The 12497-nt window shown below is 30.7% G+C and overlaps 2 protein-coding genes across 3 annotated transcripts; one reads left to right on the forward strand and one right to left on the reverse strand.

Moving 5' to 3' along the window:
• On the reverse strand, window positions 2930-8354 carry LOC109328909 (trigger factor-like). Of its 2 annotated transcripts, XM_019562551.1 has the most exons (10): window positions 8317-8354; window positions 7481-7587; window positions 7381-7442; window positions 7195-7304; window positions 6597-6634; window positions 6427-6503; window positions 5864-5972; window positions 5124-5137; window positions 4253-4354; window positions 2930-3269 (listed from the first exon to the last, which is right to left on the reverse strand). In XM_019562551.1, exons 3-10 carry the CDS (start codon window positions 7423-7425, stop codon window positions 3153-3155), a joined length of 612 nt encoding a protein of 203 aa, XP_019418096.1. In that variant the 5' UTR covers window positions 7426-7442; window positions 7481-7587; window positions 8317-8354; the 3' UTR covers window positions 2930-3152. The 2 variants fall into 2 exon arrangements, with proteins under 2 accessions (XP_019418096.1, XP_019418095.1); XM_019562550.1 differs by having other exon boundaries at window positions 7381-7587; window positions 8317-8353.
• LOC109329338 (early nodulin-75-like) lies at window positions 11601-12059 on the forward strand. Its single transcript, XM_019563009.1, has one exon. The coding sequence runs from the start codon at window positions 11601-11603 to the stop codon at window positions 12057-12059; it is 459 nt and encodes a 152-aa protein (XP_019418554.1).

Consider the following 12497-nt stretch of genomic DNA (forward strand, 5'->3'; position numbering starts at 1 on the left):
CTCCTTCTTGGGGGGGGGGGTGTGGATTAGCCATTTAGAGTATGGTTTATGGAAAATTACAATCGCCTTAGTAGGCTTCTCTTCATGGCAGGTGTTTCGTGGAATTAGAGGTGGAGGAACAACATCTTTAGTCATGATACTTGGGATATTAATTAAGTGGTTTGCAATACTTACCATGACTTTTGGGAGTGGTAGAATATAAGGAATAGTGTCATCTTGGAGGAACAGTTATGTCTGATTCAATATTGTTGCCCGAACCAGGACATGTGAAACTCAATGTTGATGGTAGCTACATTAGAAACTCCAACATTATGGCAGGGCGGTGCAATTCGAGACCATGAGGGTCATTGGCTCTTAGGGTTTTCTGCCAACTTTGAAGTTGGATCTTCTATCTTAGCTGAACTCTTGGCAATTGAGCATGGATTGAATCTAGCTTGGAATATAGCTTTCAAAAATGTCACTCTAGAGAGTGACTACATGGAAGCGGTACAAATTATTCCTGCAGGAGTCAGAATATGCACAACTTTTATCTTGTTCGATGTCACTAGTATTCTTACATGGTTAGTTCGTGATTGGGTCGTTGTAATCAATGTTGTTGTCAAAGAGGTTAACCATGTAGCGAATTGTATAGCTAAACTTGGATCGCATTCGTCTACTAACATCAAGATTTGGTCTATTGCCCTGCCAGGCTGTCAAACTTTTATTGATCATGACATCACTCCTTTGTTTTAGTTTTTTTGTTTCTTTAGTTTCCAATGTACCAAAAAATCCAACTACTACCCGTCATCTAATGTTTTGCTAGCACTAGATTACTTCATTTTTTTCACGGGATGTTACAATATGTGACCTTTGATATTGAATTGAAAAAATCTCATTAAAAATACTAAGATCACACATATGCGTTTTTTCAAGAAACATATTACTTGCAATGAATGATAATTGTCCTACTTCAAAAATGACAACCAAAGTTTATCATTTCTCGTTATGAAAGGAAAGTATAATGGAGTTGAGTGTTGGTCATTATCTATTTGTTTGAAAACAAAAACATATGGCCTCACAAAAATACTCATGTGATTTTAAGGTTATATATGGGAAAAATATCTGAGGTCATATAGGGAAAATAATCATACATGACCTCAAGGTCCTGTTAGGTAAAACAATTATATAAAATGTTATTTTTAACATTTTTGAAAAAAATGTTGGATTACAAATGTCAGAAAAATGGTTATGAAACTCAAATTCCCTATAATTCTTATTTTTTCAAGTTAATGGGTTGGTACGTTATAAGTGATGACAAAACGGACAATGTTCGCGGCCTCATTGACATAGCCCACAATTTTTTTGCCAGACAGAACATACAAATTGACTTTATTTGCTTGTTTTGTCTAACCTATTTGTTCGTATGTGGATATTTATATTGGACAATGTAGACAATCAAGGAATATAGTGTTTAAAAAAGAAGTATATTTTTTGAATATATTATAATGTAAAATAATTTAATGATTCAAAAAAAATTAGGATATATGTAGTATGTATATGCACCATGAAACAATTCTTTTGGAAGGTTTCATAGTTTCTTACCTTCAGCCATTGGGTTGAATTTTCTAACACTTGTTGATAAAACATGCATTCAACAAACAATCGAGCATTTTGAGTTGACTACTTGGCAAAGGTACATTTTTCATTTCTCTCTATGTGAATTTTTTTAGTATGGATTGTTATTCTTCCAATGTATACATTTTTTATACAAAGAGTATTACATCACTCTATGAGTAAAGAACTAATCTATTTCAAGTTATATGATTGTCTCTTATAACAAGTGTCAATCTCAAGAATCGAATATTTGATTTATCACAATACCCGAAAACTCACTAAGGCCTATAAAGCCATCTTGAAAAAGGTTTTTCGTTTTCTGAAATTCTTTCCAAACCCATGAAACATTTTATTTACGTTTATAAGCCCATAACTCTGCAACTTTCAAGTAGCATTCATAAATCTAATTAAGGTAGAGCATATATGCTAAAACAACAAGTATATCATTCCATGCGCATCACTGTTTATGTTGATTGAAAATAATATAGTTAAATTAAATGTTTAATAATTAAGTATTTTTTTAAACATTCATGTTTAATAAGCAAGTATTTTTTTGAGCATTCAAAAACATAAAGTAACACACATTTTGAGATAGAAGATGTACTCCCATTCTTTACTAACTATGGACCATATTTGCTTTGTTATGGTTGCCTCATTCTACTTCTTAAAATTTCTCAGTCCCAAACCACTATAATTTGCTTTTTTGAAATTTTTTCTCCAAGATGAACAAAGAAACAGATCTCCTACAGTTCACTATATTCCACAAAATATCAATGCATGACCACTCAATTTGGCAACAATACTTTGGAGGAGTAGATCAAGTCTAGTAGTAATGCAACACTAACACAAAGAAAGGTGTCTACTTAACCAACAACTAATTTTAGCTATAATTTTGTCAATGATCACTTTGCAATCCATTTTAACCCATTTGTTTGATGAGATGAGCACTCCTAAATACTTTATATGGAATCTTCCTTTTTGTAACCATGTTGTCTGCAACAATTCACATTTCGTCTATATATGTACACTACAAATGTAATTTGAGATTTCTGAAATCCTAATAATCACAAATCCTTAAAAGTTTTCTCTAGATGCAATCATACCAACACTACTACATTTGATCTCATTGCCTCAGATCTCCACATTTAAGCGTACTTGGACGAGTGTAGTACTAGAATGGTGAAGTCATGGGAAGTCCATGTGTTGTACCTCTTTAAATAAAAAAAGCGGTGAGACTCAACACAATGATAAGGTTGTTTTTCATGTGACCTGGAGGTTATGAGTTCAAAATCTTGGAAACAACCTCTTCACTTGTGAGACTAATGTTCCATGTATATTTACCCATCACAAATTTAACTAATGGAAGAGTCCCGTGCACTAAGTCACCCTTTTACTAGTAGCAAACAAATACTATTTTCTAGATAAAAGTGTGAGATCTGATTTGTAAGGACAATGTAGCAGTTCTCAAAAGAGAAGAAAAAGGGCAAAAATGTGAGGTCTGACTCAATACTAGTCTAATCTTCTGTCATGTCTAGAGAAGAAAAGAATGTAACTCGATCCTACTTTTTAAGTTGAATAACAGCATCAAAGCTGAACTTTTCTCCAGCCTCAAATGAAGCTTCAAGATCTTCAAAGCTTTGCTCAACTTTAAGGTCATTGCTAACTATCAAATGCTCCTGAAATTGATTTTTTCCATCCAAAAGTATTGATATTAACATAAAGGAAAAACAAGAATTTGAAGTTCATATCTGACAAAAACAAATAATATTAGATAATAGACATGACAACTAATTTAGAAATTTCAAATCAAAAAATCAAGCAAGCATAGATTGGGCATATACTGCATTTTATACTACTAAATGAAACACCATGTCAAAGCTAAGCTTGTTAGTGTTAAGGTCCACACCAGTTGTGCATATGAGCAAAGAAACATTTACAACATGGGCAACCCTACCTCTACCAGTTAGCTTTTGAGGCGGAGTTAGACCTAGTGATTCTTTACACAGTATCGAAGTTTGTCACGGTGCAATAAGCAAATGTTCATTCGGTCATTCCTATAATAATGTTCATTCTTATAATCTTATGTTCATTTGTGAAAACTTCATGTGGATCATTTATTGAGGTTGAGTTAGGCTTAATTATTCTACGCAATGTTGTATCAAGTCTACCCGACGGATATGTATGCTATCAAGTATCGACTCTACCTTAAAACCAGAAGGAAATAAACCAATGTGAAATTGTATATCTTTAAGATACTTTCTTAAACCCTTTCATAACCAGCTCTGAATTAGAGCAATCAATCAAATAGTCCACCTTCCAATTGGCACATCAATTAAAAAGTATGATATTGGGACATGAATCATTCAAATAATCACTTGCAGACAAAGTAGAGTACATTGTCTACTATTATGCAATGCATAATCTCTGCTTTATAAACTAAGCATATGAATGCTATTTACACTCCAAATTGCTTATTCATACACATTACTAATGAATCACAATTTTAGCTTTTTACTTTACGAAATTATCATTGGTTAATGAGGAGCGCAAATACGCAGTTGACAGAGCAATAGGGTCACCCCATGAAATAAAACTTGAAATGTAATTTCCCAGAAGCAGCAAAAGTAAGAAATACTATATTTAGCACATAGCAAAATACCTTCTCCACATATTCCCCTATGGTTGAGTTGATTATTTGCTTGATAACTTTTCTGTACACGTTGAAAGGTCCAAGCACCTCTAATAAAATGTCTTTTGGTATCTGTTAAACACAATATATAATACAACCATAAAATTGAATTAATCTCCTCTGTATCAAAGTCTTGTACAGTTGAATTTTCTCATTTTGAATTATACTGTGTATTACACGCATAAGAAAGACTTAAAGATCGACGCTTTGTCAATGAACATGATTTATGATAGAGCATAATAGTGTCGTTCAATCCATGTAGCTGACTCCACCTAGTTGCTTGATACTGGTATGTAGTTTTTGTTCCCTATCTCAAATACCATCATGATGCAATCAAAATTAACTCCTCACATAATCAAGCTTTGGTTACAAAATATCAGAGATACATCTCATTTCATATTTTAATATATGTCTACATTGATGACACAGACAGAATTGGCGATCAAGGTTGCTATGTAAACAATAACTTCAATATACATAAAAAGATGGTACCAGTGGTAATATAAACAGGAAGAAGATGAAGAGTATAAATTGTGATATGGATAAAATCAATCAGAGGGAACAAAAGGAACCAAGTATTATCGAATATTTAACACTGCAAAGAAAAATCAATCAGAGGGAACAAAATGAACCAAATAATAGTTACTTAGAGATAAATGTCTATATATCTTTCTTTTTTTTCATTTCACACACAGAGTGCCATAATATATGTAGACAGGAAAAACACTGAGTATTTATCTGTATTTCAATTCTCCATGACAAACCATTACTAATAAGATAGCTAACTGAAACTAAAATAAGTGAATTGACAGCTGCAAAGTCATTAAAGAAGGAAACTTACATCAGGCGTTTTTCCTAGTAGTCCACAAATCGATAAGATCAGCAATTGGCCACACAAAAAGACAGACAAAAATTTCAAGTTATTGATATATGGTAAAGAAAAACAAAATTACAAAGAAAATGGTAAAGAAATGTTTATCATGCTTATCATAAGAGATTTTTCTTTATCCATAATTATCATCATCTTTTATTGTTCTTGCGCACAAACAAGACTCATTCATCTAATTTCTGGAAAGAGTTTTATAGTTTGGTGGTGCATTGTGTTAAGAAAGAAGAAAAGCTAATGAAGCAGAGGGCTTTAATTGACCATGTAAAAAGACAGTCTTGATGTCTAGCTTATGACGGGGCCAATGGTAATGGCAAGGAAGAGACAAACATAATCAATCTATCAGATGTAAACCTTGTAATTTTTGAGAAGGCAAGTCAACTTCCATTAACCAAGTAGGATAAACCTTGATCATTTATAACTTTTATCTAATGACCGGGACTAATTTGATAGTTTACAAACAGGAAGACTCGTTTAAAACGATTCTTAAATATAAGGACCAACATAAAAACAGGCGTAAAATATAGACAACTAAACTAAATATGAAAATTTCTTATGATTGTGCATGTCATGCACTCATGACCTGAAGTAGCAGCACCAAATACATTGTTTCTTATATTTTGCCTCCCTCCTATCCCCCAAAAGAACAAATAAAAGAAGAGTGCTCTTCGATTCTAAATCACAAAATACTTTACCTCCTTTTACTCTTCGAAATCCTGGGATTGGTTGTGCTGCTGCAACCATTTTCTCAAAGACGTCATCAAAGATCTTTTGAGTTTTGTTTCCAGACACTTCTATGTTTATCTGGGTAGAATAGTTAAAAGATAGTGTTCAAAAATAAAAATTTACAAAGATATGGCAATCGTGACTAAGCTATACAATAAGAAATTGATGTTGTAATAGAATAGACTATAGAACAAGAAATTAATCAACTACAACATAACTGCTGCAAACAATCTTTACAAGATTTCAACATAAAAATTATATATGCTCCTCTCACTTCATTTTTCGTTAAAAGAATTATCCTCATTCAAATACACACTTTATTCTTTTGAGACAAATCATGATTGTGCATGTGTTTATTGTGGAATAATGTAAATATCATGTGTACATAAACAGTTAGTTGTAGAACTGTACTCTCTGTGCTAAAAGAGCGATTCAAACAGTACTACATAAACTCAAATCACTTGCATAAACAAACTCTATAAGCTTTCTCTCTTATTATTCACACTTGTAACAATTAAATGTTGGATGATACCTTTCGCTCTCTAACATCATTGATATCAGCAACAAAGACAGAGAACTCATCAAATTGAGCAGAAGAAGTTTGAGCATCTACAACAAGGAAATTGAAGTACAAGAGAATTTATCAACATATAAACTATGATCTAGGATTCGAATAAGCGAGCAGTAAAAAAAACCTAGCACCTGATACTGCAGCAGTAGGATGACAATTAATGTGTTCCCTGTAAAAAGAAACAAACATTTCAAAATGAATCAAAATCATATAACATATTCAATTATAAATCATATATGTTGGCGCTGAATGAGAATTAGTTTCACTGATGCAATCAAGGAATGTTTGGCCAAAATAGTTGGAATTTTTTTTAGAGAAATTTCATCAAGTTAATGATGTTAGATTAGAGACACTAAACAAAGAAGATTGATACTATGATGAGAAAGAGAAACATTGCAGTGCCCCACGCACCACCCGAAAAACTAGGTCAATTTGGGGGGGGGTCCCAATTTATTATAAACGGGCACTTAATCAATGTGTGGCTTCTATACTTAACACACAGCTTGCGCTTAGGACATTTGTGGCTGGCCCAACATCTTGGTAAACTCTAATACCATATTAAAACAACCGGGCCTAACTCCATCCAAAAAGCTAGCTTATAGGGGGAGGGTTGCCCAAGTTTGTCTTGCTCATCCTCTACGGATGTGCGATTTCAATACTCAACATATATTATGCACGATTCACTCAAACAACTATGCAATACGAAATAAAATTCAGAAGCAGCAATGCCTTTTTAAAAAATCTCTTGCACCGTGTTTAAGCTTCCATGAAAGACACAATCGTCTATGATTCAGGCTAGGCTTTATAAAATCGTCTAGTTTCAGCTTTTGTCTGGTCATCTGCAAACAAATATGCAAGCTACTAAAAAAGAAGCAGAAACTTTAAAAAACAAAAGAAAATGAGAAAAGAACTAACCTGTGGGGTTAGGCTTAAGATAAAGGTTCCGGAAGCTGTCTGCATTATTTCTTTCAATTTTCAGCAAACACAGTATTGCTCTGATTTGAATCTAGTTTTTTTCTTGGGCCAAAAGTACAGCCTCTTCCTGTTTCTACCTTTGACAAAACCCCAAACAGAGGATATGCCAGAAGAATATTAAATATCCACCAGTTCTAAAATTGCACCCTGGGAAATAACATGTGATTTAGTCGGGCACATATCCTCTCCGGTACTGAAGAGTACCAGGCATAGATACTGACACATGGCACCAAAAAATTTAAAGATCCAGATTTTTAATTATTTTTGAATTAAATAAATTAAAAACTTGTAAATTTCTACGAGTTCATTACTGGAGAGGATCTCATTTCGATTTAGCCATACTCAATTACTCATACTGCTTAAACAAAACCGTTCATCATACATCTATTTTCCCCCTAATCTATACTACCCTGTAGAGCTTTTGTCATGTTGCCATAAAGATTAGTAAAGAAATATATACACTAACTTTCATTTCTTCAAAACTTTTTAGTCCATTTTGTCAACATCCTAAGAATCAAAGCAGTTACTAGAACTACCCCAACCTCACAAAAAAACTCTTTGTTACTCATACCAATAGCGATATTGGTTTTAGATAGTGCTTCTTTTTGTATGACCAAAGCTATACCTTCACCTACAAGTAAGGAACTAATCATTTTCGGGATATATGATTGTCTCTCTCAACAAGGATAACTCTCTGTAATTGAATCTGTGACGTTTTGGTCATTCTGGTATAAGCAAGTGAAGAACCCATGAACAATATAATGTATGAATAATTACTATTTATAAGCATTAAGTTTTACTTTTCTTTGTTTGCAAAATTGATGAACAAACTCTATGAATGAAGAAAAGGAATGGATAAAGAAGTGAAGTAATAACCTGTTATGTTTTTCTCTGCTGCCTACTCCAGATGAGTTCTGCTGTTTGTTGTAGTGCACTTTAACTTTGCTTCTTTTATCATCTTTTATTCTTCTTTATAAATTTATAATTAATGTAGTTTGGGTTAAAAAATAATGAGAAAATAGTCTGTTGAGAAAATTTGTGAACACTTATTAACTTTTTAATGAAAATAATATACACATAGTGAGTAAATTTATGAACCTTTAAGCTGAGATTGTATATTTGTATGGATATTAAAGAAATAATTTAGGTAAATAGAAATTTAAAATACTCAATAATTTACTAAATAATGGATAAAATAAAATTTGTATGATGATAAATAAATTTAAAATTCAAATATAGTACTACATTTATGTGTAAATTTTATTACCTTGAAATTCAAATATAATATTGATGTAAAGATTTATACACATGGGCTTCATCCTCCACCATTCATTTGAATTACTTTTTTTTGAAAAATCAACAATAGTTAAATATCAATAAAGATAATACAATAATAATGTATAGAATTCATATACTGTCTATATTTTTTTCTGTAGAATTTTAGGCATAAATATTACACTCATATTGATATCTTACTTTCATATATTAACATTTAAGAGTCTATTTAAAAAAATTCTTTTATTTTGAATGTTCCATCCCCACTTCGGATTTGCATAACGTTAAAAATAGAAACTACATCAAATTAATAAAAAACGATTAAGATTTCAATATAAAAATACATGTTCTGCCCCATTTCAAAAAAATTATTTTGATTTTTACTTAGTTTTGTTTTTTATTTTATATCTACACTATATATCTTCTATATCTATCTATACTATATATAAATTATAACTTAAAATAACTACCATCGTGATTATATTTTCCTATTTTGTCATTAATATTTTTTATTTCTAAAGTAAAATCATACAATCATAGATAATTATAATTAATACATATCACTTTAATTTTGATATTATATAAAGTCAAAATTTGAAATAACTACTATTATGATTATATTTTCTTATTTTGCTCTCAATATTTTTTATTTCTAAAGTAAAACCATATAATCCTAAATAACTATAATTAATAGATCTCCATTTAAATTGGATATAATAATAAATACAAAAAATATATCATGAAGTACATCAAATAAAAAAAATTATAATTCTCTAAAATAAAAATACAAATTATATGAATGTATGTCGGCAGACACAAATTGTCTTTCGACACGCTAGTACTTATATAAAGGGAAAACATAAAATAACTAATCATGTAGTTTTTATGTTTCCCTATTTTATATTTCATAACTTTTAATTTCATATTTATCTATATTAGTGTGTACAAGCATTCCGTGTCTGCCGGTAAATATTGCATGATACTACATATTCAACTTTTATATATTTCATTTTTTGAATTAAAATGTACTTTTGTGTTCGGTGTACTTTATATTATATTTTTTTGTGTTTACGATAATGTTTAATTTAAGGTGCGATATGTGGTTAGTTAATGTATTGGTGGTAGTTGCTTATGATTATATAGTTTTTTTTGTAAAAATTAAATAATGTTAAGGGAAATATAGGAAATGAAAATTACACCATGAAGGAAGTTATTTCAAGTTTTGGCTTTATATATAGCATATAGATTATATATATTATACAATTATAATAAAATTAAAAGAAATTAGTAGTTACACCAATATTTTGTAATGTCATATTTTACTATTATTCATTAAAATATTATATTTTAATATATCACTATCTATCTAAAATTAAATCAACTCTTATCATTAATGGTAAATTATATATATATATATATATATATATTATTTTTAAAATTTTAGATTTTATATACATAACTTTTATTTATATCAATGTAAATCTATAATAATAATTTTATTAAAATAAGGTTGCACTTCCTTTCAAAAGAAAATTAAATAAAGTATTTAAAATAAGTGGTCCCATATTCTCATTTTTTTGTACCCAAAATTAAGGAAGTAACTGACATTGCCATAATAGTAATTTTGGAGTTGGTACTCATATTACTCAAGAAACTCTCTTGAAAACTAATATATATCTTGGATTAGTTGTTTATGAGGTTTCACATCCATAGTTTTTAATGAATTATTATAAAATAATAATTGATTCAAATTCATTATAAAACTTAATAAAGAAGTTTCCATACGCATTATAATTTATTATACATATGGAAAATGATATATTCTTCTATTATATCCTCATATCACATACCCACAAGTTTTATTAGGTTGTACATCCAAAGTTTTTAATGAATTATTAAAAAAAATAATTTATTCAAATTCATCATAAGGTTGCATATCCAAAGTTTCGACTTGCATTCTTAATTTTGTGATATCCAGTGGATACACAAAGTTTGTATAAATTTATTAACTTGTGACTCTCATGATTATTAGTGTGTCATGGTTATTTTTTCGTGTAGGTCAAACTTCTTCTTCATAAAGTAATGAAGAGAGAAAATAAAAGTTGGAGAATGTGCGGAATAGTAGTCATGCATTATAGAAAGGAATAAAAGAACATATGGAAATCTCTTCTAGTTATCATTGGTATGTCACAAAAAGATCAAATTGGAATATAGAAATTATATCATGGTCGTTACTAAATAAAATTGAATGAAATTATACAGGTTTAATTACATGAATGTCCTTTAAGCATATTTTATATTTATATAATAGTAGTTACAACGTTGAAATATAGAAATTATACATGTTCAATTACCTACACACCCCTTATGCATGTTTTGTCATTATATAATACTATATATATACAATTATAATAAAATTAAAAGAAATTAGTAGTTACACCAATATTATGTAATGTCATATTTTACAATTATTCATTAAAGTATTATATTTTCATGGTATATTACTATCTATCTAAAATTAAATCAACCATTGTCATTAATGGTAAATTATATATGCATATATATATTATTTTAAAAAAATTTAGTTTTTATATACATAACTTTTATTTATATCAATGTAAATCTATAATAATAAATTTATTATAAAAAAAAGGTTTCACTTCCTTTCAAAAATTGTGTAAATAAGGTACCCAAAATAAGTGGTCTCATATTCTATTTTTTGTACCCAAAATTAAGAAAGTAATTGACATTACCATCATAGTAATTTTGGAGTTGGTACTCATATTATTCAAGAAACTCCTTTGACAACTAATATATATCTTGGATTAGTTGTTTATATCAAATCTTATATGCATCAACTCAATATACAACACAAAACCAACCACATGCCTCACTCTCATTATGCACCAAGGCAGCACGCACCAGCAAGGCCTAATGCACCAAGGCAGCACGCATCAGCAAGGCCTGATGCACCAAGGCAGCACGCATCAGCAAGGGCAGATGCACCAAGACAGCACCAACCAGCAAGACCTGATGCACCAAGGCAGCACGCATCAGCAAGGCCTGATGCACCAAGGCAGCACGCATCAGCAAGGGCAGATGCACCAAGACAGCACCAACCAGCAAGACCTGATGCACCAAGGCAGCACGCATCAGCAAAGCCTGATGCACCAAGACAGCACCAACCAGCAAGGGCAGATGCACCAAGACAACACCAACCAGCAAGGCCTGATGCACCAAGGTATGCATCAAGGCCTGGTCAGCCAGCAACAGATGTACCAAGGCACACACCAGGAATCAACCAAACAACACTACATACATCAAGGCTTAGACAATTTGACTAAAACTCATCAAACCTCAATCAACAAACATCATGACTTAAGCATGATCAACATAAGGCATCCTTACATGTCTTTCAAGCAACTAGTTTGGCACGTGTTAAACATCCTCTCTTTTGGATATTTTCGGTTAAGTTAGTTAGGGTAGTTAAGCCTCATTCTTTGTTATATAAAGGCATTAGTTAGTTCATAAATGTCAAGTCAGTTAAGTGTATTTTACAGATTCAATATATTTCAATACAATTCAAGAGGTATTTTTCATATACTCTTAGTTTTCGGGTATCAAGTTTATCTTGAACCATTCTTTCATTTTCTCCTTATCTTTCAAGAATCAAGAAGAAACTTTTAGAGTTTATGAGGTTTCACATCCATAGTTTTTAATGAATTATTATAAAATAATAATTGATTCAAATTCATTATAAAACTTAATAAATAAGTTTCCAC

The sequence above is a fragment of the Lupinus angustifolius genome, chromosome LG16 (genome assembly GCF_001865875.1).
Source record: "Lupinus angustifolius cultivar Tanjil chromosome LG16, LupAngTanjil_v1.0, whole genome shotgun sequence".
Taxonomy (NCBI): domain Eukaryota; kingdom Viridiplantae; phylum Streptophyta; class Magnoliopsida; order Fabales; family Fabaceae; genus Lupinus; species Lupinus angustifolius.

Coding starts and splice junctions, on each gene's coding strand:
- LOC109328909 (XM_019562551.1), bottom strand. CDS start 7,425: ATGCAGACAGCTTCCGGAACCTTTATCTTAAGCCTAACCCCACAG. Junction 6,504..6,596: donor TCCTACTGCTGCAGTATCAG/GTGCTAGGTTTT, acceptor TCCTTGTTGTAG/ATGCTCAAACTTCTTCTGCT. Junction 5,973..6,426: donor ATGATGTTAGAGAGCGAAAG/GTATCATCCAAC, acceptor TATTCTACCCAG/ATAAACATAGAAGTGTCTGG.
- LOC109329338 (XM_019563009.1), top strand. CDS start 11,601: ATGCCTCACTCTCATTATGCACCAAGGCAGCACGCACCAGCAAGGCCT.